This window comes from Falco punctatus, assembly GCF_963210335.1.
Source record: "Falco punctatus genome assembly, chromosome: 11".
Lineage (NCBI taxonomy): Eukaryota > Metazoa > Chordata > Aves > Falconiformes > Falconidae > Falco > Falco punctatus.
This window is the reverse complement of record NC_137591.1, coordinates 13,091,065-13,117,447: the sequence shown is the minus strand read 5'-3', so window position 1 is coordinate 13,117,447 and position 26,383 is coordinate 13,091,065. Positions and strand designations below refer to the sequence as shown.

General features: G+C 50.8%; 1 protein-coding gene across 17 annotated transcripts in view; it reads left to right on the top strand.

Moving 5' to 3' along the window:
• SZT2 (SZT2 subunit of KICSTOR complex) overlaps positions 1 to 26,383 on the top strand; it is a 60,629-nt gene that overhangs the window by 12,473 nt on the left and 21,773 nt on the right. For 12 of the 17 annotated variants that reach the window (XR_013931206.1, XR_013931207.1, XM_080406852.1 and 9 more), the window contains exons 10-49: positions 1,756 to 1,987; positions 2,639 to 2,768; positions 4,017 to 4,159; positions 4,811 to 4,963; positions 5,315 to 5,429; positions 7,986 to 8,191; positions 8,626 to 8,850; positions 9,252 to 9,330; positions 9,688 to 9,785; positions 10,038 to 10,206; positions 10,700 to 10,814; positions 12,245 to 12,358; positions 12,853 to 13,050; positions 13,170 to 13,282; positions 13,782 to 13,923; positions 14,462 to 14,626; positions 14,872 to 15,076; positions 15,294 to 15,406; positions 15,858 to 16,116; positions 17,546 to 17,711; positions 17,794 to 17,886; positions 18,071 to 18,152; positions 18,291 to 18,572; positions 18,938 to 19,076; positions 19,334 to 19,450; positions 19,569 to 19,632; positions 20,013 to 20,198; positions 20,269 to 20,607; positions 20,736 to 20,925; positions 21,305 to 21,379; positions 21,608 to 21,746; positions 21,979 to 22,099; positions 22,312 to 22,441; positions 22,557 to 22,709; positions 22,823 to 22,925; positions 23,305 to 23,422; positions 23,655 to 23,766; positions 24,222 to 24,340; positions 24,741 to 24,905; positions 25,511 to 25,595. Coding sequence is in view for 15 of the 17 variants with exons in the window: in XM_080406852.1 (XP_080262978.1) it covers positions 1,756 to 1,987; positions 2,639 to 2,768; positions 4,017 to 4,159; positions 4,811 to 4,963; positions 5,315 to 5,429; positions 7,986 to 8,191; positions 8,626 to 8,850; positions 9,252 to 9,330; positions 9,688 to 9,785; positions 10,038 to 10,206; positions 10,700 to 10,814; positions 12,245 to 12,358; positions 12,853 to 13,050; positions 13,170 to 13,282; positions 13,782 to 13,923; positions 14,462 to 14,626; positions 14,872 to 15,076; positions 15,294 to 15,406; positions 15,858 to 16,116; positions 17,546 to 17,711; positions 17,794 to 17,886; positions 18,071 to 18,152; positions 18,291 to 18,572; positions 18,938 to 19,076; positions 19,334 to 19,450; positions 19,569 to 19,632; positions 20,013 to 20,198; positions 20,269 to 20,607; positions 20,736 to 20,925; positions 21,305 to 21,379; positions 21,608 to 21,746; positions 21,979 to 22,099; positions 22,312 to 22,441; positions 22,557 to 22,709; positions 22,823 to 22,925; positions 23,305 to 23,422; positions 23,655 to 23,766; positions 24,222 to 24,340; positions 24,741 to 24,905; positions 25,511 to 25,595 (5,952 nt within the window). In the remaining 2 variants the exon portion in view is untranslated. Of the gene's footprint in view, positions 1 to 1,755; positions 1,988 to 2,638; positions 2,769 to 4,016; positions 4,160 to 4,810; positions 4,964 to 5,314; positions 5,430 to 7,985; positions 8,192 to 8,625; positions 8,851 to 9,251; positions 9,331 to 9,687; positions 9,786 to 10,037; positions 10,207 to 10,699; positions 10,815 to 12,244; positions 12,359 to 12,852; positions 13,051 to 13,169; positions 13,283 to 13,781; positions 13,924 to 14,461; positions 14,627 to 14,871; positions 15,077 to 15,293; positions 15,407 to 15,857; positions 16,117 to 17,545; positions 17,712 to 17,793; positions 17,887 to 18,070; positions 18,153 to 18,290; positions 18,573 to 18,937; positions 19,077 to 19,333; positions 19,451 to 19,568; positions 19,633 to 20,012; positions 20,199 to 20,268; positions 20,608 to 20,735; positions 20,926 to 21,304; positions 21,380 to 21,607; positions 21,747 to 21,978; positions 22,100 to 22,311; positions 22,442 to 22,556; positions 22,710 to 22,822; positions 22,926 to 23,304; positions 23,423 to 23,654; positions 23,767 to 24,221; positions 24,341 to 24,740; positions 24,906 to 25,510; positions 25,596 to 26,383 lie in introns of those variants that run through there. The other 5 variants (XM_080406857.1, XM_080406862.1, XM_080406856.1 and 2 more) reach the window with 3 other exon arrangements.

Sequence of the window (26,383 nt, the reverse complement as noted above, 5' to 3'; positions counted from 1 at the left end):
GCACAGTCAGCAGGAGTGTGACACTTTTCTGCTCTTCTGGCTCAGTGAGGCTTGCTGTCAGGTGTTTGTGTTAATCTTGCTAGAGATGCAATGGCCCACTTAAAGAAAAAGGTAAAAACGTACAGTTTGAAGGATGGGTGAATGTTCGTTCTTCTTAACTTTGGGAGCAGAAGAGGGTAAACATGGGTCATGAATCTTGATTTAGGATCCTGCCAGCTGCGCCAATTTGTTGCAAATGAGTGATTTAGATAGCTCAGAGTTACCATCAAAGGTATTGACAAAAGTGGTTTTAATGTGAATTTATAAAAGTGCAACTTAACAGAGTTCAGTGGCAAGGTTCATTCTGTTACTTACTACATGGAAGAAACATACAAAGTAAAGTTGAGTTAGAATCGAGCTAGAATGATTTACACAGAGACAGAGATGCAGAAGTGTAAAGGAGACCCTCCCACTGAGTCACACCGTTCAGACTGGGCTCCCTTTCTAAAACTCCTGGTGGAGCTTAGGTGCAGCTAGATCCAGTCTTAGTCTCAGACTTGGACAACTGTTTGTGTCTAAAGGAATTAACTACGTGGATTTCTTTAGTATTATTTTAGCATGCTATCAGACACTTGCCAAGGATCTGTTGCAAATGAGGAGCCTCTCCACCCTTGGTAAGGAAGGATCCCTTAGTCTCAGACAAGGAATCTAAAACCTAGAGAGGTGTCCCTGCCCAAGGGGAGAGTCACCTGGTGAACAGTCCAGCTGCAACTTACAGAGAACTCCAAGCAGGCTCATCCAAAGATCTGTCGTTAGTAGAAGGCCTTTCTCTGCTCAAGGAGCAACCGTGAGAGGCATCCCGGCTCAAGGGGAGGTCACCGCCGTGCAGCCATGCTGCCTCGCAGGGAGAGCTCGGAGAAGGCTCGCTCAGGCTGTCGTATTTATGGGGTAAAGGGTTTGGCTTGTGGTCAAATGGCATACAATGGGAAAGGTACGCATGAGACTCCTTGTACCCACAACTTTCTTCCTGGATAAATGAGTCTTGGAAAAGCCACCCACTATTCATGTGTTGGTTGCGTGATGGGTGTTCCAAGCTCGCACGCATCAGTGCTCGCTGTGTCACTCTGCTCCTTTGTGGGTTTCCTAAAGGAGTTCTTGGCCCAGCTGCGGCTCAGGCCTTCACCTCCTTTGGAGCCTGTACCCAACTGTCGCTAGTTTGGCTAAGGGATTGAGTCCATCTGTCACAAGAAGCTTTTGATGGTGGAAGTTCTGAATTGCATGAAATACTCTATATGCAGGAAGAACATGGAATTTAATCTAAGAATTGGGCATCACCTTCCAGGTTGTTGATGATCTGGGCCCATCATGTCCAAAAGTCTGTTTCTCCAGTGGGATATATTAACTGCAGAGTGCAGATAAGAAAACTTCATAGCTTAAAGACGCTGCTCATCTGTGCAAAGCAACGTTTTTCTTGGAAACAAAGATGAGGTTGTGAAGAAGTGAGCCTATTGCAAATGTCAGCACCTCCTCCGAGTTTCAGTTGCTTTCTCTAGTGTAAATATTACATGTACATTTAAAGAACTGTTCACCAAATGCTGCAGTGTGATCAAAGCCTTTCTGTGTTGGGGGAGGAGGGAGAATGCCTTCAGCTAGAGCAGTTGTTAGATTACTTGTCTTCCTCATAGCAATCACACAAACTCACAGTACTCAGGAGCTCCTGGTCAGAGATAAAACTCAGATCTGTACCAAACAACTTATTCCTCTGCTCCTATGCAGGTGGGTCTCAGCTGGAGGTGAAACTAGTACTGCTTTGGAAGCATAACATGAGGATAGAGTACTTGGCTGTGACACCCTGGCCCCTGGACCCATCAAAGCGCAGCACATGGGTGGAAGTGACGATGGAAGGAAGCTATGACATCTTGCATGACATCAGTTGCACCATGAGGAAGCCTATCACCAGTCTGTACCGCACTACAGTCATCCGGCGCTTCTGGAACACCTTGCAGAGGTGAGCTGGACCATCCCTAGCAGTTCCCAGTGTCTGATGTAACCAAGAAATTCCTTCCTTGGTGTGCTGGGGCATGGGTTATGCAGGTGGCCATCCCAATCCAGGGTCCCAGAGGAACATGCTCTGAAGAAGAGGCGTAGCTGGCAACAAGCTTGCCTTCTAGCCAAGGAAAAGACTTGAACCAGCCTGTGACCTAATTTGTAAGAGTGCTTCGTGGTGAATGTATTGATGCCCTGAGTCCTGATCCTGTGATGCAAACCTTAACTCTGACTGCCATCCCATGGAGGTGGTGTGTTCTTACAGCACAGCCTTGCCGCTCTGCTGTGTGGTCACACTAGGAGCAACACCTCACGTTTCTAGGCCTGAAGTGCCTGTGGGTTATAGTCATTTCCTGGCTATTCAGCAGATGCCTTCTCTAGCACTTCATTCGCAACTCTGATCATCCTCTTTATGTATTAGGCTGTTGCATTTGAACTCCCGTAACATGCTCTTTGCAATCAGGCATTGAATTCCAGCATTGCCCTAGAAAGCTATATCGGTGTAGATGTGCTCCCAATAGACAGGGAGTGCTGTGTGTGCAGGCACTGGGCTGGCTGGAGCAGTAGTGGGGAGAGCGTGGGCTTTTGCAGCTGACTGCCTCTTCTCTTTCAGCATCAACCAGACAGATCAGATGTTGGTTCATCTGCAGTCTTTCGACACAGTCCCAGAACATTTTACCATTCCTGAGAGCACCAAGAACGGGGTGCCCCTCTTCTACATCCCCCCAGGCTCCACCACTCCGGTATGTTCCCATTTAATGTGGGATGGGTTGTCCCTCCTGCCTATTCTGTCTTGCACCAGGGGTTGCTGAGTCCCAACAGGCAATCAGAATCTTTTGTAACTCTCAGGCTTTATCTGTTGCACTTTGTCCTGCTCTGTAACAGAGTTCAGGTGCAATGCAGTGCCTGTGAACATCCCATCCCATACTTTTCCCCTCTGAGACATCACCCTTTGTCCTTATTGCTGCAGCTACACCTCTAAGCCCCACAGCAAGTCTCCTAATTGTTCTGTGAAGCCTCCTGTAGTGATGTTATGTGTGAGACCAATGGGGAGGCTGACACATTTATTTTTGCCATGTTTTCTCAGTGGTTACCTCATATATATGGAGTTGCTGCTGACAGTCTTGTGCCCTGGTGATGTAGCTCAGCATTGTCAGTTGAAGATATAGGATGTGCTGAATAGTTATAGTTTCATAGGTTTATTGCTCTGAGCACTCATGTGGAAGGTGCAAGAGAGATACTTGTCATCTGCACAGTAGAAACTGAACAAAATATGAGCTAATAGTTTCCACTGCAAAATTCAAACTCATTGAAGCTCACTGAGCAGAAGTGTTAGCATATTATCTATTCCCTGCTAGCAGTGTCCTTGGCACTGGTAGAAGATGACTAGCAGATATCAAAGCTAGGGGAGCTTTAATTTAAGAGAACTATCCCTTTAATTTTATTACTTAAGCCTTTTGCTTCATTAGTAAATTTTCACTGTGTAAGGTTATGTATCCCTCTGTATATCTGGAGCATCCCACTTTATGGCTAACCAACACTTAATTTCTGTGTCAGCAGAGTGGCTATAGTTGGTGGAATCAGTGTTACCATACAAACATGTTAGAGTTGCCCAGTGCCACCTCCTGCTGGTACCGTATTTGAGCACTCTCAGACGAGTTATCTCAGTGTCTAATTGCTCTGCTGACACAAGCCATACATCCCCCTCTCAACGCCACTACATATGCCATCTTTTCCATGGTTGGTTTACTTGATAAGTAGTTCAATTCCTAATTAACTTGACATTTCAGGAACCTGATCTATTTTTTCTTACATTGTACTGTGTGTTTCAATGTGAACGCACTTAGTTATTCTGCTGAGAGGCAGTTACTGAAAGCTGGGGATGCAGCTAACCTTCTAAGCCTCTACAGCTCAGCTGCTAGAGAAATTCCAGCTCGCTCTGGGTGGAACCAGACAGTTTCTTGCTGAATATTGCCCTGTCATTTTCCCAGGTACTATCCCTGCAGCACAGTGGGTCTGACTCAAGCCATTCCCAGTTTGCCTCTTACTGGAAGCCTATCCTTTCTATGGATGCCAACTTCTGGCAGAGGTGGCTGCACATGCATCGTATAGTCCTCCTCCTGGAGCATGACACGTATGTAACTTGGCTGAGCTCACGTGCACGGTGTGGGCCAGCCTGGGGAAGCGGGGCATCCTGCTCAGTCCAGCTGCAGAGCTGCAGCTGTCTTGCAGGTGCCTATGGCCAAGGAAGGGCCTTGCTAGTGCGACCTGGTGGATGGTGGAGGCTCATTTATCTGAGGGACTACGGGTTGGGAAGTCAACTTGTCAAGAGGAGGGCTGTTCTCAGGAGCATAAAATGTTTCTCAAGTCCCTTTTGGGTCTGGATTTCCTGCATGCGGGGGCTGTGGACCATCCAGTTGGAGCTATCCCGCATGTTTTTGCTTGCTACTGGGAAGCACCTTGCCTGAAGGCATTGCTTTCCTGAGGCTGGTCCTAGTCGCAGAGTTGTGTGAATAATAGCCATTTATTGCATGGAAGGGGATAGAAACAGTATGAGGGTGTGCTCTGTGCAAGGTGGAGAGCGGGATCCCTCTGCGCTCGGCGAGTGTGTGGCTCTGGCCCAGAGGCACAGGTAGGGGGGAGCCTGGTTATTGGCTGCTGTGGAGGAATAAGGCTGGTGTACCAGTCAGAGGGTGGGTTGGAATGGATGTAGCAAAGTCTCTCTGGGATTTGGGGGAAGAAGAGAAACTATGGTTCTGAAGTGGCTTTCTGCCACACCCTGCAGGCCTGTGCCCAAGCACCTGCACACACCGGGCAACAACGGCCGCTACAGCACCATCCAGTGCCGCATCTCTCACTCGGCGCTCACCTCCCTGCTGCGGGACTGGAGCAGCTTCGTGCTGGTGGAGAGCTACTCCTACGTCAAACTGATACAGGGGTGAGTGGCTCTGAAGCAGTCTGGTGTGGGGAACTGGGCATAGGGCCAGACCAAAGATCCAGTTAGAGCAGTATGCTGTGATGGGCCAGAAGCAGATGTCTAGAGGAGAGGATAAGAGCGAGATAAGCAGGTATGAAACCCTGTGTATTCTGAATTGCTGCCACCGTGTTCCAGGCACAGCCCACAGGGAGAGGGAAACCACCTAGGGGGTTCTGCATGCTACAACCGATGTGTGTTGCTGCCAAGTTGTGTGGGCTGTTGAGCTCTGAAAAGCAGGCCTCACCTTGGTCTGACATGACCGAGCAGCAAGATCTGTGCTATTTCAGCCCTGTCTTAATCCCTCCTCCCTAGTTCTGAGGATCCCACGCCTTCCTCGTTTTATGTGGTGCGGATCATCTCCAAAGCTCCCTGCATGGTTCTCCGGCTGGGATTCCCTATTGGCACACCGGCACAGGCCAGGAACAAGGTGAGAGCTGGTTGGCTGCTTCCTGGGTTAGGAGCAGAGCAAGAAGTTCTGGATGTGGAAGTGGGGTAGATCACAGGTGACACTGTGAGCAGGTATCCTCTAATAACTAACTGCTAGGTTAAGGCTTAAATGGGTGTGAATTTACTGTAACAGAAAGGGACAGTTTGGACAGAGCTTTCTGTCTTAAGTCTATGAAAGATCTAAACCCAAAAATTCGAAGAATAGTTGTTCACATGAATATTTTTCCCACTGCTTAAATTAACTGTGGGACTTGAAATGACTCGAAGGTTACCTAGTCTGCCTGTGTGACCAAAGCACAATCAATACCCTGTCAGGAGCAGCAAGTACTTGTCTGACTCATCTGTAAAGACCTCTGTGATGGATGTACTGCATGTTCCCTAGGCTATCAGCTTCAGTAGGTGGTGAATTGCACATGTATATTACATTATTTGGGCAAGGAAGAGTTATTAAATGCAAACAATGCCCCACATGAGCAGTACAGGGAAAGAATGTAATACCCAGACAATGATTTAAAGATCTGCAAGCCTGCTAGATAGGCTTTTATGTACCAAAAGAAATGGGCCATGCTAGTCAGATTCAGAAGGTGGGGTTACTGTGTGGACTGTTTCTCCAGCTCTAATGGCTGAGGCAAGTCGAAGCATTACTAGGTAAAACAGTAAGTATGAGGAAAATGTCCTGCTATTAAGTTGTGTGAACCTGTTGTTATAAGCAAGAGGTTTATCATTAAACCTTGATTTTTTGTCTTCGTGAAAGCAATCTTTGTTTTGTCTCACTTAGCTTTAGTGTTAGATTAGTCTGAGGAGAAGCTGACAAACGTGGGAAGGACCATCTCTTTCAGAGATAATGAACCCAGATAACACTAAGTGCTCTGGCACTCTGGAGGATCTGCCCTTTCATGTTTTAAGAGGATCCAGGCTTTGGGCACTGGTTGCTGGGCCAACACGTGGGCTGGTAATGCCAAGTGACAGGTTTTAGGAAGGAGTTCCCTCTGGCAGGTGTAAGTTAATACCTGTCTCACGAAGACGGTGTGAGACAGGCGCCATACCCTGCAGCTCTGGGCAAGCTCCAGATGACTGCAGCAGGAGCTATACGTAGATCATAAATGGTATCATGCGCAATATTTTATTTTTTATTTTTTTTTTGCCTGCCATAGGGCTGGTTAGTTACCCGGTGTGGAGGATGGCAGTAGAACTTTAAGTTCTACTTACTTACACCTGGTTTAAGGGGAAGGTTTTTTTGTGTTGAGTTACTCAAATTTCCAATGTTTAAGGGAAGGAAAGCACCTTGTACAGTCTGACTTTCAGAAGGCTTTTGGTGAGACTTAATACATGGCACAATGTAGAACTGGAGTAGGAATGGGGTGTCATAAAACAGAAACTGTCTTAGAGAACAAGGCAAGGAAACTGAAAAAGTGCTCTGTTCTCATCAAAGCAGCAGCTGTTTGTGGTTTCCCTGCCCTTTGACCTGCTACCTACCTGCAGATGAGTTTCCCAGTCTGTTTACTAGTCAAAGCTATTTGGTTTTGTCTGCCCTTCCATCCTGCGCGCTTTGTGGACACCTAGGCAGCACAACAGTGGCTGGAAGCCAGTATTAATAACTGCAAAACAGCAGACGTTGGGTTTGGGAGCTTTAACACCATCAGCAATTCTGCATTATCAGTATGAAACCATGAAGGAGACCCAAGTGGCATTGTAGTGCAGGAAGAGCTGTGCTTCACATTTGGATTTGGGGACACTCCTTTCCTTGAAAAAAACATAATAATGATGGGAAAGTTGCTGAAATAATTAGTGTTGAGGAGGGAGATGGAGACTGCTGTTCTTCTGTTGGCCTGCCATGGTAATGGAAATTAAAACGAGTTGAACAAAGATCATGAAAAGAAACCTAACCATGGAAATTTCAAAGAAACCCCTGGAGCATTGTGGGCATCAGGTGCTGGTGTGCTTAGAACCATATTCAGAGCTGCTAAAAGGAGTAATCAGGAAGTAGTTTTGCAAGTATCTTGGAAAAAATTAAGCTAAAAAATTACTTAAGCTCTTGAAACCTTTTACCATAGAGGTTTGACACATGAGCATGATAGCGGGGGAGCACATCAGCTGTGGGAACAGTCTTGCTCTGTCTTATATGTACTAGTTTACATTTACTGTAGGCAGTTGAGGAGAGGAGGAGGGGAGGAATGAGGGTGGGTGCTCAGACTGCTTCTGTGGAGGAGCTGGCATCCCGTTAATTTGTTTTTCGTCATGGTTATGGAAGACGATTTATTCAGCCTTGAAATCATCTTTGGGGTTTTTTTTGATCTTTCTTTTGCTTTTAAAAATATTTGTAATTGTTAAAACATGGACCTAAGAACCTTGTGTCATCTTGATCTCAGTCTTGCTAGTGCCTAAGAAGTAAAATGACCTTTCACTCCTGCTCATCAGTATATTCAAGGAATGTTCTATTCCTTTTAGTCAGGCTCTTGTTCTGGAAGCTTATTTTGAATAGCTTATGTCTCCAGACAAAGGTGGTCATACTTACCTTTTGCTTTTGCCATGACAGATAGTGGAGGAGTTACGGGACCGAATCTTGCAGCTGCGCTTTCCCCACAGGGTCCAGAGCAAGGAGGCAACTCCAAAAGCAAAGAGGAAAATGTTTGGCAGTAGTTCTCCCTCCAAGTCTCCACCTGTGGCTGGGGCCCAGTCAGCCCTCTCAGACAGACCCTGCCTTGTTGTGCTGCACAAACCATTGGAGAAGCTACTCATCAGGTAGTGATGGAGATCCAGGCCATCAGCACAGCCTCCTTGCCCTGGGAAGTGGGAGAGAGGAGGGTCTGTGGACAGTGCTGCCAGTTGCAGGATGAGAGTGCTGTGAAGCTGGTGCTTGTTGGGATGGGTTTGGGTTGTGTGGCTGGGAATGGCACACAGCCATGTACACAATGACACACAGAATGTAGTCTGGGAGGGCTGTGACTTGCAGCGCGGAGCCTTGCTTGGCCCGCAGATTTGTTACTCCTAATTAACATGATGCAAAAGCAAATTTAGTTACTGCTGTCTGAGCAGGATCCTGTGCTGGACTAGCTATGTTTTGCTGCTGGAGGGCTCTGTCCTGAACCCAGCAAGTGGGCGGTGAATCCAGACAGCTCTGGCCCTGAGCAGAACGTTCTTTCCACTCAGCAAGCCACACTTCTGCCCTCTTTTAGGTATGAGAAGCTGCCTTCTGACTATCGAGCCCCCTTCATCCTCAACCTGGAGCATCCCCCAGTGTCTGGCCCACTTACTATGGTGGCCAATCGTACTGCCTCTTCCACTCTGGCCTCTCTGTCCCGCTACTTCTATCACCAGCGTTGGATCTGGAGTGTCCAGTCGGGGCTGGCACCGGCCGTGCCCATCACCGCTGTAGCCCAGCTCCTTTCCACACTCACAGAGTAAGTTGCACACCTGAATGACGGTGCTTTCTCCAGCTAGTCCTGGGGGTGCGGAGAAAGCAGGGTCGATCTTATTATACACCTGAAGCTGCTGTGCAGAGGGTTTTGGTCCTGTGTACAGCTTCTAGAGCTACTTGGACCAGTGCTTTACCCAGTTCTACAGGTGAGGAAAAGGAGAGTCCTGGAAAACATACAAAAGGGCAAGAGGTGTTACTGTGCCTGCAGTATGCTGATCTTCACACAGGCTGTCCTGTGCGAAGTGTCACATCTCCCCATTCTCTGTGTGTAGCTTGTCTTTGGAAGGAAGGTGTTAGGAGGTGAAGGGTGTTGTCATTCTTGTGTTTGAGGCTTGCAGTATGGGTAGAGAAGTCCACTGTGTCTGACTGCCCCTCTGTTGCCAGGGTTCGTCTGTCAGAGGGTTTCCACTTTGCATCCAGCGGGGATGGAATTATCAACATGGTGCTGGAGCTGCCCATACAGGTGAGCCTGGTGCTGCAGCGTGGACGCAGTCCTTCGTTGCTTCTTCTGATGTGGATTCAACTTCCTGTGATGGGATTTCCCATTTGCCTCCAGAACACCCCCTTGATGTATACAGGGAGACCTGCCTCCTTCCTGGAAGTAAAGCAGCTTGTGTGTTGGTCATTTTCCTGTCGTAATCTGCAGCTGGAGTGCTGCTTTGCTGGGGACAGTGCTGTGCTGGAGGAGTGGGGCTGGGACAGGCTCGCTTTCTCCACCACTGCTGGTGGAGCTGGGTGGTGGGGCTGTGTTGTACAGGGGGGCACTGAGTAGGTGTGGGCTGTTGCTGCTGGCCCAGCTTACGCAGTGTCTCCCCTCCAGATTGATGGCTCAAGTGAGAGCAGCAATGGCAAAGAGCAGCACACCTGTGTCGTCCAATACATCCTCTTCCCGCCCCACTCCACCTCCACCAAGGACAGGTGAGGCTGTTGCCCTGCTCCCAGGGAGGGCTGGCAGTGGAATCACAGCTCCAGACTTGCCCTTTGCAGGCAGTGTGGGAAGAAGTCCTTCGTCATCTAGTACATACAACTGGCTGTCATGGATTGATGGCTAGTTAGCTGGGGCTTTATCTGCAAACCTAGGGTTTGTGTGGCTGCTCTCACGGCTCTGAGAGGAGCTGCAGTGGGCTGCTGGCTCTGTGCCATCTTGCAGGACTTATGTCTTTCTTCTAGCTTTTCCACAGATGATGACAACGATACAGAGGTAGAGGCCATCGAGGTGGACACAGAACTGAACCTGGTCACTGAGTGCTGGGTAGAGCCACAGAGCGGCCATGTCCACAGTACTGCTGAAAACTGGAAGCACCTCCATGGCTTGCCCTACCAGAAAATACCTAAAGCGGTGAGTCCCTGAAAGGGATAGGGGCATGGGCTCTTTTGTGGAGGTAGAAGAGGTTTATTGCAAGTGCACCGCAACACTGCAGGTGAATTACTGAGGGCCAGAAGAGATGGGAATGCTGTTAACGAGAGACTGAGATTTCTAAAAGAGGAACTGGGCTACTGGACAGAAAAGGTTTCTGGATTGCAAGGTAGTGGATGTAGTGCTGCTTTGGGATAGGTGGGAAAATACAAATTACTTTGTCAAGAGCTATTCCGTTGGAGGGGAGCAAACTGGACCAGAGCAGGGATTGCAGGCAGTACTGCAAATGCACCTCTTGAACACGGTAAAAAGAGGCTAAAGGGCTGGTGGAGAAGGAGGGAGCAATGAGTGAGAATAGGGCAAGTCAGGGGATGAGATTATGGGTGTTTCCTCTCCTTGCTTTTAGACTGTTATTAACCTCAAATGCAGGAAAAAATTCTGCTGAATACAGCTGAGCCTTGACTGTTTATTGCAGCTCTATCCCCGGGACCTTGCGTGCATTGCCACCATGTTGACCTTTGAGTACATCAGCCAGTTGTGCCAGAACAAGGACTGGGTCTGCCCTTCTTCAGACACCAAAGCTACTGAAGGTGAGTCCAGCATATATGTCCTAGCAGGTTTGATGGAGCAAGAGGCAGCTAGGCCCTGAATGTCTTGGGTCCCATTAAAGGTTTCTGGAAGGTGGAACAGGGAACAGGTTATTTTGGAAATGACTTTCTAGACTTTGATGGCTGTGGGTCACTTTGTTGCACTTGTGCTAAGCTGCCAGAGAAATGCCTTCATCCTGGGAAGGCCAAAAAAGCATTGAGGCTTTCTGCCCAGGCTGGAGAAGTGACTAGGTGACCCTGCTTGAGCAGAGGGGTTGGACCAAATGACTTGCAGAGGTCCTTTACAACCTCATCCATTCTGTAATTCTGTGAGAGGGACTGACTTCTGGAGCACATGGAAGATAAGCTCACCTATACAGTGATGGGCAGGGTATGCCAGGGCAAATGGTTGTACAGCAGTTGTAAATGATGTGAAGGAAGAGCTTCTCTGTTCTCCGTTACAAGATACAGTTTCCAGAGCAGTTAGTGGGACACTTGCTTTCTGGTGGTCCTGTTCGTGTCTGGATCCTTTGTGAATGTGCCATTAGCCCACAAAGATAGGGAAGGGGACCTTAGGAGGTCTGGTCTGTCCCCTTTCTTCAGGATAGGATTGTGTATCTTACTTGACATGATAAATATAGTTCATTGAGAACTCCAGGAGTATGTGGGAGTTCACCCTTGTCAGGCAGTCTGTTCTAGAAGCTCATTATTTTTTGCTTTGTCACTAGTTCACCCTATCCTAGATCTTTTGTTTGCTTGCCTTGCAGTGAATAACACAGCAGATATTGGGTGGGTTTGAGGGAGCCAAGATCATCCCAAAGGCTGGGGACAGGACCTCAGGGAACGTTGTTGGCTCATATCACTGGCCCCGTGGGAAGGGCAGACGGCCAGGAAAACTCAGGGCCTGGTCCCTGAGGAAGAGGACTGGAAACAACTGCAGGGATGTGGAGACCCTGCCATATGGGAGATCTTTCCCAAGAGCAGGGGAGTCCTTGTCCCCGGCTATGCTGGTAATTCAGGCTGCCTCTGGCTCCCAGCACGGTTATTGCTCTCCAGCAGTGTTACCTGTGGTATTGATGTTCACTTCTTGTCCCCTGGCAGCTCTGGACCTGAGCTGTGTAAGGCCTCATGGTGGCTCCCCATCCCTCCTTGTGTGAAGGGGGCAATAAGCCCAGGGAGCTCTTACAGCGAGGTATCTCTCTGTAGGTAGCTCACAACCTGCTGCAGCCTCCAGCAGACTTCGCCCTTTCACCGCATTCATTCTTTGTATGCCTCTGCCCTCCCGAGCAGAGGGAGCTGGGCAGCGTTGCTGTGCACCTTCACTTGTGCTGCTTGCACTGTGTCTAGGGCTGGCACTATGCATGCGGAGACGGCCTGGGAGGCTGGGCTATGTGCTGTGCACAGGCATGCTACATTCCCAATTCTTGTTGCAGATCCAGACATGGGGGCTGGTTTTCGAGTGCACGAGATTCCGTTCCAGTTCAACCTCATGAAGCTGTTGCCTAGGTGCCAGCAGGTTGAAATGTTCTTCCTAATGCTGACAAAAGGTAGGTGCCTCTTTACCACCTGCCTCCTCTTGTCCTCCCTCCATGGCTATGGGCACCCTGTCCTGTGTTTGTCTCCCTGTGCAGCAGGCGTGTGAGAGCTGCCATGCCTCTTTCAGTAGCTCAGTGCTATTCTTCCCATCTCTGCCGCCCAGGGCTGTCCAGGCATATTGCTGTTTTTCTTGGGGTGATAGTTTTGGAAGAGTTGCTCTTGAAAATGTTAAACCCAAACTGTTACTCAGTGGTGGTGGTTTCTTGTCTGTAGTCCCAAACATCTCCAGCACAGTTACAGTAGCAGGGTGAGTCACTGCAGGGTGGCTAATGGTGCTGGAACTCCAGGGCTTCCTCAACACCCTCCAAGTCGGCCTTGCAGAGGTGCTGGGGGAGACTCCTGGCTGTATAGAAGACTTTGCAAAGGGCTGTCTCCTGGGGGCCTGGGCAGGTGGTGGCTGTGGAGGTGCTGTCCCTGAAGCTGCCATGGTTCTGTTTTGGAGCAGAGAATGAGGAGGTGACCAAGGACTCTTCGTTTGTGCCCAATGAAATGCTACTAAACCTCTTCCATGGCTGCCTGCAGCATGACCTCAGTGACCGGGAGATCCCCATGGCTGATGCTGATCATGTGGCTTTCATGGAGCAGGTTCTGCAACGGGATCGTGATGGCCATCAACCCCCCTTCACACTCCCTGTTATCAGAGGTAAGGGCCAGGAGTGTGACAGTAGTGACGCTGAGAGCTGGGGTGTTTCAGGAGCCTTGCTTTCAAGTCTCTTCCTCAGCTGGTGTTTCTCAGGTTCATTTCTCTGTGCTCCCTTTCAGAAGAAACTCTGAAAGCCTCTGGGACCCTGGAGCAGCAGGATGCTTCTGCATCCTATCATCTTGTTGGCAGCAACGGCACCAGGGATATGACTGGCTCCACAAGTACTCTGCAGGTACTGCTACGATGTTGTCGTCCTCCTGAGCCCTCTCTGAAGGCAAGGCAGCAGCTGGTGAAGAGAAGGAGAGTTAGTAGAAGGCTTGAGGACAGATCGAAAGGCTGGTGTTTTCCCCATGCTTGGCAGCAGTTTAAGCTGTAGCCTGTGGTTGAAGCAAGCAGGAATCTAGTAGGGGTGTGTGTAGTTGCACTCACCATGGGCCTAGGCTGTTGCAGCAGCACTGATGCTGTGCTGCATATTGCTCAGGAACCATGGGCAATCACTGCCTGGAGGTCAGAACCAGCCCCAGTAAAGCTGGCTGAGCATCTCCTGACTGTGTGTGCTGTGTTTCCTGGAGCCAGGCTGCTCTGAGATTGCTGCAGGGGGTGGACAGAGTGATTTCAGTGCTGTGCTGACCAGCAGTCATGGAGGAATTTGCTCTGTGTAGTTGTTACCTGCCTCAAGGTAGGCCCGTGCCACGTGCTGTGAGCTTATCCAGCTTCTGCTTTTTCGTCAGAGCCTTGGCAACACAGAGCTGCTTGAGGATGACGTGACCCTGAGTGACACAACAGGGCCCTTTCCCCCACAGTGGCGGTGTTATGCCAAGCTGGTCAACCCGCAGCACGTGTTCCTGACCTTTCTGCCAGCCACCTTCTCAGGTGAGGCCATCTGTTGTGGGGAGCAAGAGGAGGTAGCAGTCCCTAGCATCCCCTCAGGAAAACAGCAAAAGCAGAATCAGCTGTGGTAGGACAGAGGGAAAATTGAACAGCAGAGTAGACTGAGTCTTTTTGCACCATGTGGCCAGGAGCAGAGTGGTGCAAAGTGTTAAATGTCTTGCTCTTATTTTCTTGAGCGTGGTGCTTCCCACATAGTGTTTTTAGGCAGGGGATGTGGCTTTGAGTTGTTTGCTGGCTGCAACCATTGGACTGTTTTCCCTGTAGGGCTGTTAATGAATGGAGCAAGGAGACTATTAATGGGATGGTCTGGGAGAGTCCCTGCTTCTGGCCATTGTCACTGGTCTGACTTCCACTGAGCTGCTGGTGAAGGCTGGTAGGCTCAACTGGAAGTACTCTCTGGAGCTGCTCCCACGCACAAAATCCCACACATGGCAGGGACATCTGCCCTCTAGGGAATGTAGGTGGAGGGGTTAAACTGTTCTCACTGGATAGAGGGTGATTTTATTTTATTTTCTTCCAGATGTACAGAAGCTGATGGCTTGTGGGTTGGACAGACCTCCAAAAGATGAGAGTCGATCTGGAGAGGATAACGTGGGACCTGTCTGTGCAGAGCGAGTCAGGGTTGAGGCTGACGAAGGGGACGCTGCAGTGCCGTTACCTACCCTCAGCATAACACCAGCCCATGGTACTGCCTGCAGGACAGCACCTTGCTGAAGTATTAGTATTAGTAGCCTTGCTATTCTCAGTCTCACAGCTGGGCACTGCACTGAGTGGTTGGGTGCTGGCTGAGAATGGCCCCTGAGGTTTGAGTAGTGAGAAGCTTGTAAAACTGATACCTACCTGTGGCTGCTGCTGTGAGGGCTGTGACCTCTCAGACCAGGAATGAGAGGCACCTTGAAGGCCTTTATCTCAGGATTGTTTCTTTTGCAGAAGTGAGCCGTGACGCAGGGGAACAGGGTGGCCCCTCGCGGAGGGATGTGCATATCTCCTTCTGTCGCCAGAACTCGCAATCTGAGCTAGGCGAGTGCCGCCGATTTCGCTGCCCCATTTACATCTACAGCTGCTCTTTGGAATTGTTACGAGAGCAGCTTGTCAGCCCACGGGCACACCGTCCTCCCCGAGACATCTTTTTCAGGTAATACCATACTTGATTCCTAATCAGAAAACAGAGGACCTTTCTTGACAAGAGGCTGGCTGTAGCTGTGCTTTATTTTCTTGGGGGGTTTTGCCTCTCTGCTTTATATCAGCCACTCCCTGTGCATGCCCTAGGGCCCTGCTTTACTGGTACCAGAGCCATTTGCAGTCTAAAATGTGTTTCATTGGTGCTGAAGGCCATGGTTCCTCTTTTCCAGGTCCCAGTCTCTGGAACGTCCTCCTACTGCTGCTTGGCTAGACCACAAGCATAAAGAGTTGGTGAGTTACTGCACGCTGCTGCAGGAGCACTCCCACCAGTGCTATGTGAAAGGTGAGGAGCAGAACAGTGGGAGCCGAGGCAGGGCTGGGCTTGGGGCTGGACCTGGGATATTCTTGTATGAAAGCAATGTCTCATTTTTCTAGTGACCTTACACTGAGGAAAGGGAGGAGCTGTAGGACTTATCCTCCCACCAGGAGGGATTTAAAGATGCCTTGGTGCGTTCCCTATGGGCCTTGCATAGGCTGTTCCTGGACTTGGGGAGGGTACCTTCTGACATTTTCCTCTCACCTTCAGGGTGGCAGATCCCTAGGGCACTCTGGGATGACACAAACCTAGGCTAACCTGTAGGATTAGGCATCCTGGCTGAGTCTTGTCTCCCAGCACCTGCACTGGTTGCGAATCTGTGTTGGAACTGGGTGAAAATCTATACGTGGCTATTGCCTGACTCCCATGGCCTTGCATCCTTGCAGCGGGGCACTCAAACACTGTGTTTGATCTGTAGGGCTGTTCAAGAGCCTTCAGCAGTCACACAGCATCAGCTCCCAGGACCTGCTCACAGCCATGGACTACTGTGAGGAGCTGCTCCAAGAGATTGATATCACCAACTTCCTGCTGACAGTGTGCAGCCATGTCCGCTCGTTCCGAGAGAGCCACCAACATTTCTGTACACACTCCAAGACAGCCAGCTTCCAAGTGGGCAGCATAGAGCAAGAGGAGGAGCAGAGCTCTAGGGAACGGGGTGTCTTGGTCTCTGAATCAAGGTAGGGGCCCACCTTGGTGTTGCTTCTGTTCTAAGCATTGGGCCATGACAGATCTTTCTTCAAGCATCTTCTACTGCCTGCTAGAAACGATGTAGGGCAGGTTCTAACAGAGCCATATGTAAGAACAGGTATTTCTGGTGGGATATCCCACGTGGTATGGTGTCCACCAGGGCCTTCTCTTTTTTATAATCTCTGGTGGCATCCAACCTTTTGCTTTCTCTTGTAATCTTAGCTCATTACTGTCCCATCTGTCCTGAGCTGGAGGGCAGTCTATCTCCAGGTAACCCTAAGACTTGTTTCTGGACAAATTACACATCTGCTGCTGCTTGATTTGAGTTTGCTATTGACTCTGGTGAAAATGAGAGGCTTGTTATCTTTTTCTAATGAAGGAAGCGTGATTTTTTTATATTAAAACTCTGGAAAAAATATCACAAGGGAGATAGCAAGGCAGAATCGGAATATGCTTGATGTTAACCTTCTGTCTTTCTAATCCCTAGGGTATTTATGAGGTTTGTATAGCTTCTGGAAACTTACGCAGGAGAAAAAGTACTCTACTGTGCCTTAGTGTCTGTCAAAGCAACACCCTCTTTACGTTTTTTGTCCTCTGTTTGCACTTGACTATCCTCGGTTCCTTTATGTGAATTCACTAGCGTTTGTTCGGAATCCCCAGTCCTATTTCTTCTTATACTGCAAATCATTGGGATGAGACTGTGGTTTTGAAGACCAGTCAGTGTTTGGAAAGTGAGATGACTTCTTCAAGTGCTACTTTCCCAGAGAAGAACTGTGGGAACTTTTTTTTTTTGTTTGTATGATTATGAATCACCTATCCCAAAGCAGACTGTATAAACTTTACTGAAGGATGTACAGCTTGTGACACATTGCACCCAGAGCTCCCATTTGTATTACTAATTCAGGTACCTGGGAGTACTTTGACTAACCAGCATCCCACTCCCCCCATTGCTTTTTCTGAGTTTTAGGGACTGATTCTGTCATGGAGCTGCTGAGTAAATATGGGCCTGAGCTCTGCGCTGTGCTGCCAAGATACTAGGGGTGCCGGCGTGGTGGTATTTGCTGTGAGGTGCCCTGGACTGGGTGTTGGTAATACAAATTGATCCAGGCCTGTCCCTACACTCAGCCACATGTCTCTGTTTCCCAGGGTGGATGTGTAGTGTGGTGTAGAGTACCTGGCAGTGGGATCAGCATGGTTAGACTACCTCTGGTCTGGCTTCAGACAGCCTGAGCACTTATGTGGGTTAGTGGGTGGCAGGAGGATTTCTGCAGCTGTAGGGGTGGGGGGCGTGTAAGTCACGTTGTGTTTACACAGATGAGGTGTGGGGAACTGTGAGGTGGGATGCTTGCAGGGTAGATAATATGTATAACTCATCTTGTTTCTTGATTTGCCTGTCTGACCTGTCCACAATCCTGTCAGTGCGGAAATGGAAGACTACAGCGAGCAGGACTCCCATAACATTGCTAGCCCCACAGAGGAGCCAAAGAGCAGTGTAGGTACTAGCTGCTGTTCAGAGTTTCCCCTCTCCCTGCTGGAAATTGGACAGCCCTGCCAGGCGCACCCTGACCTGCATAAAATTATCCAGGTGAGGAATGTGGAAGCTCGACTTTGCTCCCGCAGGAGGGTGGAGTGGAATGTCTGCTTCACATTTGGGATTTCTCTTTTAGGAAAAATTCCTGGAAATTGGAAGCTTACATTTCAAGCCGGTGCCATCAAATCCTCACTATTTCTTCTATTGCCCACCCTCAGCCAAGAAAGAGGTAGGCATGGTGCTGCCTTGGCAGGCACCTAGTCCTTGTGGGGGGAAGTAGCTTTACCTGGTGTCAGTAGCTTTACTTGGGGCTGGCAGGTGCATGGGTAGACTGAGCCCCTGGGGGCCCCATCAACAGCCTGCTGCACTGCCTGGCGTGGTTCTAGTATCTGCCCTTCCTCTCTTTGTCTCAGGAGGAGGCATCTCGGGATCAGGCAGACAGGAAAGGCAGTGAGGACATGGAGGGATCAGAGGCAGAACTGGCAGCTGAGGAAGGTAATATTTGCTTACTCTGTCCCGGAGAAGGAAACGTCTGTAATCTTGCTGTGGTGATGCCTTTCAGAGTTTGGCTGTGTCTGGTGGGGTCCCTGGGGATGTGGGCCTGGTTTGCTAACAGGGGACTGTTATCAACAGGAACTGTGTCAGGGTGCTGCATCGCCACAGAGAGTGACCCAGAGCTGGAGGTGGAGTACCGTGAGAAGCTGGAGCATGAGTTTCCAGACACAGATTCCCTCTCAGACTCCAACACAGTGAATCAGGATGATGACTCCTTTAGCGTTTTGGGAGGGGACTCACTCAATGAGCAGGAGCTCCTGGAGCAGGAGATGCCCCCGCTCTTTGTGCACCTTACCTGCTCAGTGAAGCTACGTAGCCAGCATAGCTCCATGCCCGTGCAGTCGTTGCCAACTTGTCTAGGTAAGAGCAAGCCTTGCTGTGAGGTTAAAGGGCAGTAGAGCTTCTGTCAGGCCCCTGCTGGGTGAGCAGCTCCTGGAACAAACATGCTGTATCCTAAACAGCAGTCCCTCAGGACCAGCTCTTCCTGTACGGAGACCCCCTGGATCTCCCAGCATCAGACGAGGGCTTTTTCACCAAGTCTCCCACTTGCTGTGGGATTGGTCATGGAAGGTTGAAAGAGTCATGGAGGATGGTGACTTTCTCGAACCTGTTTGGGTGTGTGGGACAGCCACCTCTTGCAGTCTCTGTACTTGCCATCAAGCTCTGTATGTGTGTAAGCAGAGCTGTTTGTTGCTTGATTCCCTTTGTCTGTGATTTCTGCTCAGGGGAGGTTCTGGGCTGCCTGGAAAGTTGCCAGGGCTTGAACACCATTGACCTGGGGGACCTCTGTGTGACCCTGGACATCTTTGTGCTGACACTGCCCCTGGAGATAGAAGTTGTGAACGCAGACATTCTGCACAACAGGTAGGTGGAAAGAGGCCCAGTCACTAACCAACCCTCTGCCTTCCCTTCGCAGCCAGCCAGTCTCCGCTCCTCTCGGTGTGCTGAGGCTCAGGATTCTCCCTCTTGCAGAGCCTGCCACAGCCCTAAGAAAACTAAAATTTTTCCAAGATAGGCTCACCTTCTCTAGAGGTCCCTTTTTCACTCTCTGGAATCTGTGTCTTTTTATCCTCTCTGGCTCAAAAGCTGATGCTCAGCCTGCTTGCTCTCTCCTTTGACAGATGCACCTCAGAGAGCAGTGTGTCCTTCACACGCTCTCCAGGGCAGCCATCCTCTTTCCGCTCAGATGAGGATATCATGCACAACTTGGAACGGCTCCCGTCCACAGGAGATGAGAGGTATGCCACTGCAGGTGTAGCAACTCCCTCATGGGTTCCATTTGCTGCCTAGGAGCTGCACTGTGGCAGCTGCACGAATGAGAAGGACTGGCTGGTTAGTTCTTCTCCTCTCTCTTAGGCACCCTGCACTTTCCAACCTCCCTGGAGTGCACAGGCAGGCTATTGAAGCGACTATGAATGAGGTAAGCCAGCCTTGCCTGCTTCTTGCTTCCAGCTGAAGCAGCGTGGCCACAGTGCACAACTGCTGCTGCACGCTTCCTAGCCTGCCCCAAGCTGCAGCCTTTGCCAACTGAACTGACTAGCAGGCCTTGCTGGTACCACGCAGGCCATTGGCCTTCTGCTCCCCAAAAGTGTGGAATTACCCCGATAAAATTCTTACTGCAGTTGGGGTGGGACAGGTAGAGCTCTCTTCTAAAGGCCTTTTCTTAGGTATGTAGAAAGAGATGAGAGATGTAGGTGATGAGAGGGGCTGCTGTCATTCCATCGGGACTTGGACCAGAATTGGAGCAGCTTTGCAAATGCAGATCACCTAGGTCTTGCTCTGTGTCCTTGCTCTGCTCAGATCCGCTGGCTCCTGGATGATGAGATTGTGTCTGCCCTGCGCCACTCACAGGTGATCAGCACCTCAATCCTGCACCGGGTGGCCACTCACATCTATAACTCCAAGGGGCGGCCCAGCTGCCACAGCGAGGTAGTGCTACTCCAGTTTGTCTTTGGACCTGAGCACTCTCTGGAGAAGTTCAAGGAGGTAAACAGAAAGCCCTGAGGCAGCATCATACACTTAGCTAGCAGGATGCTTATTCTTCCCTGTATTGCAGGAGTTCAGAAGAATGGCTCTGCCAGGCTACATGCTTAATGCCGAAGGCAGTGACTACCACTACGTCTCCATCAGCCGCCTGCACTCCAGGCGGGCAGCTCCAAACCCTTCGGGGGCACCCTGCTTGCAGCAGCCAGCTGGAGGGGGCACCAGGACAGTCCTGGGCCAGGCAGGCCAGGAGGGGAGCAGTGAAGCAGAGGCAGAAGGCTCCGAGCTACACCATGCAAGCTGTGTCCTCCCAGAAGAAGCCCGGGGTCTCTGGGGGTGGCCAGAGAGTGAGACAGGCATCGTGCCAGACACAGGAAACCTTGTAGGCGGGGGCAGCCACACACAGGATGAGGTGAGAAACACTGAGCTGGTCTGTTGGTGGGACACTGGTAACAGAAGGTAGAAGGTTGCCGGAATATGATGGGACATTTTTCAGTGCATGTTTTTCTGGTCATTTTTGCAACCTTGGCTTGTGTGCAGGTCCCAGGAGAAGTCCTAAGCCTTGAGCAGAGCAGAGCACCTGGCCATGACTCCCTGGAGGAGGCAGCTCCAGAGACAACCATACAGTCACTGCCATCCTCATCCTCTGAAAAGGGCAACAGTGAGAAATCACTATTGGTGACACCATCTGCAGCAAGCCTGGCTGACTCTGTAACACAGGGTAGGGAAGGTAGGAGCTGCGATTGTGGGCAGGATGTACCTCAGCCTCAGGAACTTTTAAGGGAAGAGGTCATTTCTGGCTGTGGCATACAAAATACGACTGCTGTTCCTGTTTCAGTCCCTAAACACCAGAATTGGTACCCAGGACTGTCGGTCTCTTCCTTGCCAGGGTGCTGGCAATTCACTTCTTAACAGTACCCAGAGTACTAGGCTGTGCTGCTGCACTGATATCCCTAATGACATGAAGTTCCTGGGGACTCCAGTAACGGCTGCAAGGGCCCCATTCCTCAGCACTCTCTTCTTGGCCTGTGGTGTAATGTTTCTCCCGCGCATGGGTGTGTGAAGGGGCTTAGCAAATGCTTTTATGATCAGACACTGTCTCTTTGCAGGCTCCAGCAAGCAGCGTCCCAGTCGCGTGCAGAGCCTCGTGTCGAGCCAGGGCAGCATGGACTCCGACCACCTGGGTGAGTCTGCCAGGGTAGGGGTGACCAACGGCATGCAGCCAGACACTGGCAGTGACACTGGCAGTGACATAGTAGTGCGGGGGTGGGGGATGACTGTGTGCCTGGGCTGGGGTGACCCCTGTGCCCTGAGGACAGGGCTTGTGAGTGGCTCTGATCTCCCAGAGCCTGCTGTGCCTGGGAGGGAGGCTGGCTTGCCAGGCCTGGGACTGACGTGAGGATACATTGCAGGTTACGATGGGGGAAGCAGTGACTCGGAGTATGAGGAGGCACTAATGAGCGACCAGGAACCCAGATGTCCCCTCATGCCGGATTTCTGGCTCATCATAAAAATCCTGCAGGACCGAGTGGAGGTGTATTACCACACACGGTAAGGAAGGGTCCCCTATCTGGCCACTGCTTCTCTGTAGCAGGACCTTAATGCCACTCGGTCATCTCTGGACAGGATCTTCTCCCTGCCCAGTGTGGGTGGGGAGCTGCAGGACTGGACTGACGCTCCATAAGGGGAAAGCTGCCATCCTTACTGCGTTCCTACTTGCAGCATACAGGGACAGTCACTGTCCAGGTGCCCTGCTGACCCCTCTCTCCCCTTCCTTGTAAAGCAGCCTGAGTGTTGAGAAGGCAGCGGCAGTAGAGACAGAAGAGGAGCAGCCAGGGGAGTGCCAGAGTCTCAACCAGGTGGTGGTGAAGAAGATCAGTGAAATCTGCAGGGTTGTCAATCAGGTAACAGATCTGCAGAGCTGCCGGTTATGAGATGGGACCTCTGGAGGTTGTCTGGTCCAGGCCCAGCTCAGAGGAGGGCCTGGGGAGCCAATTCAGCTGGTAGAGCTTGGGGGTCAAAGGAAAAGGGACACAGCTAGCCCTAAGCCTTTCCTCTGTGCTGTCTTTTGCGGGCTGTGCAAGCGGTAGAACCAATTTTTTCTTATGCTTTGCAGCGCTTGCTGCTGCAGGACCTGCATGACAGCCACATATGCAACTCATTACTGGTGGCAGAAAGTGAGGAGGACATCTGGAAGAGTGAAACACCCTATACTTCATACAGGCAGCGTGTCATGCCAACAGACGGTATGAATACTCCCTTGGCCATGTCTCAGCAGCAGTGATACTGCCTGCTCATGAGTGACTAAAAAGATGGTGACTTCCATGCTATGGCCCCAGCTATGTCCTACATTCTTTGTAGATTATTCTGTAGAGGAGAGCTACCAGCCCCGGGACTACCTGGCTGCCACCATGCAGTTCATGCCGGGGCACTTTGCTTGTGATGTTGTGTGGAGCACACTCATCCACGTGCATTCACGCCTCAAGATGGGCCCCAACATGGGGGTCTCGCGAGGTGCGTACAGCCCAGGTTCTCTCTCATTTTGTGTGTCCAGAGTCTGGCTTCTGGCCAGGTTGGCACACCAGAGACGGGTATGTGGGATAGCTAACATCCCACATTGCCCACAGCTATCCAGGCACTTCGCTCAGTGCTCAACGCCTTCTCTGTGGTCAACAGGAAGAATATGTTTGTCTACCAGGAACGCGCTACTAAATCTGTTTTCTACCTCCGGTAAGAAGCCAGTGTGACTTGTTGGCCTGACCCTGCCCTGCTACATGCGTTATGGCAGACCGAGGGCTCCTTGGGGCAGAAAGTGTCTGCCCAGCCTCAGGGACCCTGCTGCGAACCAAGCAGCAAATACCTGATTTCTGATGAGTCGGTCACATCAAACCAGGCCCCTCCTGCTCTCCCTGTGCTAAGACGTTACATGGGAGGGGAAAAGATAATTTTTTTGAGGGAGCCAGAGAGCAATTTTTCCACAAGCTCCATATAGTAAGGACTAATCCCCAAAAGTGCACAGGGGACAGCAAGGAAGACGTGGATCTTCTGTGGAGGTATGATGCTGTTGTCCTTGAAAATGGAGGCTGACTTGTCTTTCTCCTGTATTCAGACTGACTGAAACCACCTACAGTGGGAAGGTGTGGGAAGCAGAGAGCATCTTTAGTCCAGCATCTCGCTCGCTGGCACTGACACGCAGCCAGGAGCCCATTTACACTGAGGATCTAACGGTGAGTCTGCTGTTCTCTGGGAGTGGATATGGGTGCTCTTGGTCACGGGAATGGAGGGAACTCAGTAGGTCCAGCAGCCTGGATTTTATATAGGATAAAACTTACATTGTAGATTTGTGGAGCTGGGACAGCAGTGGGTGGGTTCTGCTTGACCTTGCTGACAGCCCAGGGCAATGATGGAGCTAGAATGCACATGGGAGCTGCTGCCATGTGGCTGTTTTTGCTTCTCCAGGGTTCTCGTTCCTCTCTGGATGCAGCCTCATGCCGTAGCGTGGACTCTGCCCGCCCTGTGGGACAGATAGACAGACACATCCAGCTGATGGTCCATGGTGTTGCCCCAGCAGGTAAAGTGTTACAGCACCTGGCAGCAGATGAACTGTGCTGATGTGAAGCAGAGCAATAGAACTCTGCTCCCTGCCCTCTTTGCTTGAAGAGCAGAGAAAATATCTCTCTCCTGAGCAAGCTGATCTGCCTTAGCTCAGAGCTGTTCTCCATTCTTTCTGGATGGGAATGTTAGGAAAGGATCCATGGCCTACGATGAAACCTCCTGCAGACTGGGTGGCTTATGCCAACTTTCCCAATGCAAGAGGGCATTAGTCTTTGCCTGCTGTATCAGCAGTCTTTTGTGATCGTGAAGGGGTAGAAAAAGATACCTGAAGAAATTGGTGGTGGGAAAGACATGTTCCCTGTGGGAAGTGTTTGTGAGGGTGCTGCATCCTGAACAGGCAGGGAGGGTTGGCTGCGGTCATTCTTACTGGATGGAGTGAAGAAGCTGCGTGTATCTCTGCTTACTTGTCAGGGCCTGAGATCACAGATGAGCTGGTGAAAGTGCTGCGCAGACGCCTGGATGAGGCCACCCTGGATATCATCACTGTAATGCTAGTGCGGAACTGCAAGCTGACCCCAGCAGATGTGGAGGTACCTCACCGGATACCTGCTCTGCTCATCGCAGAGCCTGTAATACTTTTTGACCTGTCTTAGCCTCTCCTGACCCAGGGAAGGGAAGGCCAGGGTGGTGTGCTGTATCCCATTCCCTGCTCTAGTGCTCGCTCAGGCTAAGCGTTCACCAAGGTATATGCTGTGTGGGTGCCAGGGTAGGTGAGAGATCCCGTTTGCTGGTGGTTGCAGCGTGGCAGGGCCTCCCTGTGAATACCCCTGGAGTAGCTGCCCACATCTGTCTCAGGGTGCTGTCTATGGGCCTGGGTTCTGCCCACCACACTCTCCCTTCGCCTAGCCGGCTGGCATAATTCGGATCTGTATCAGAGCCCCAGGGCATCCTGTTGAGCCTCAGCTGAGTTCTAAAGACTTGTCTCTGCAGTTTATCCAGCCTCCTGGGATGCCACCCACAGAGGTCCTGCAGTTTGCACTGCCACCCTCTGCCTTGCCTTGGCTGCATGCAGTGGCCTGCTACCTGCGCCAGAACCTGCTCATCTTTCTGCACACCCCAAAGTACACGGACAGCAACGTGGAGCACCACTTCAAGGTGAGGAGGGCTGTGAGCCAGGGCAACGGTTTGCCCAGCTTCTGCCTGCTCCTGGGGGCATTTGTTGGGGCAGCTCCATCGCCATGTTCCCAGCTCTGCCATGTAGTGTTAGGGATGAACTGACACTGAATACTGAAGCTTGGAGGAGTTTCACAGGACAGTAAGCAGTTCCTGTTTGGACTGGACTTTCACACAAGCGGTCACTTGCTGTGCAAAAAGCAGCAACCACAAAGCTCATGCCCACAGTTGTTTCCTAGGAGCATGGGAGAAGGTCCCCTTGCAAAGTTGAGCTTGGCTCCTTGCATGGCTCTCTCAGATGTAAGGACTGAAACATCAGGATTAATAGAAGTTTGGGAGCAGCTACCCACCCCCTCAGCATGGCCATGGCAAAGGTAGAGGGGGAGGCCAGATGTGTAGTGCTGTATAACTCTGCCTAGAGCTGTAGGGGGTTTCTTCAGCCCAGCAGTGGTGAAGGCTGTGTAGGCAAATGTTTTAAGTAGGCCTGGATTGTTTGCTGCACCTGGGGATGAGCTCTGCAGACATGTTGGCTTCTGCTTCCAGTTAAGACAAGTTCTCCAATCTCTCTTATTACTTGCTCTCCTTAGCACTACTTCAACCACAGTGGGAGCATCCCTGATCAGGATCTCTATCTGTACAACAAGCCAGGCGGCCAAGGCACTGGTGGAAAAGGTAATCATGCTCAACTCTTTTTTTTGAGTTTTCTGGGCAGGGGGCTGCGTGTTGGGGAGCTGCTTCCCATGTTGGAGAGCTCTGAGTGACTGAGGAGGGCTGGTGCTGGGGTATTCCCTCGATGGCTTGGAAGTGGGCAGGGTGTGTGCTTGGGGGACTGCACACCCTTGCATGTGTGGTGGAGTGAGTTAAGGCGTCCCACAGAGCAACTTGCTAAGCTTGGCCTGTTGCTGTAAGAGCAGTTCTAGGTTGCAGTAGCTGTGGGGCAAGACACAGCGAGACCTCAGTAAGTGTGGGGCACAGAGGCTCAGTGGGGCTGGAGGTGGGATCAGAGACAGTTGTTGCAGGAGCCTTGCTGCGAAGGGGCAGCTGGATGCAGCGTGTAACTGAGCATGGTCTGTGGGGGCAATGTCCTTGCCCTTTTCTCCAGACTGCTGGAGGAGGGATTGGATAGGGCACATCTGCAGCAGGCTGTCATGTCATGTTTTGTCCAAGCCATGTGGTCTGTCACCTGGCCATCGTGTGTCTTGTGCCCCTTGTGCACTGTCTGAATGTTCTTCTGTTGTGTAGGTACCATGTCGGACCTTGTGCAGCACCTCTTTCCACCCTCCCACTTCCAAGGTAGCACCTGTGGCTCCAAGTGTTACTTCAATTCCCTCTCCTGCACAGCTCCCTGGCCCCTTTGGTCCCTGCTGTTCTTGTTTTCCTTGTGTGTGGCTTCAGCTCCGACTCCTCTGTGTGTTTGTGTGTGCCTGTCTGTTTAGCTGAGCCTCCTCTTTTCTTGCTGG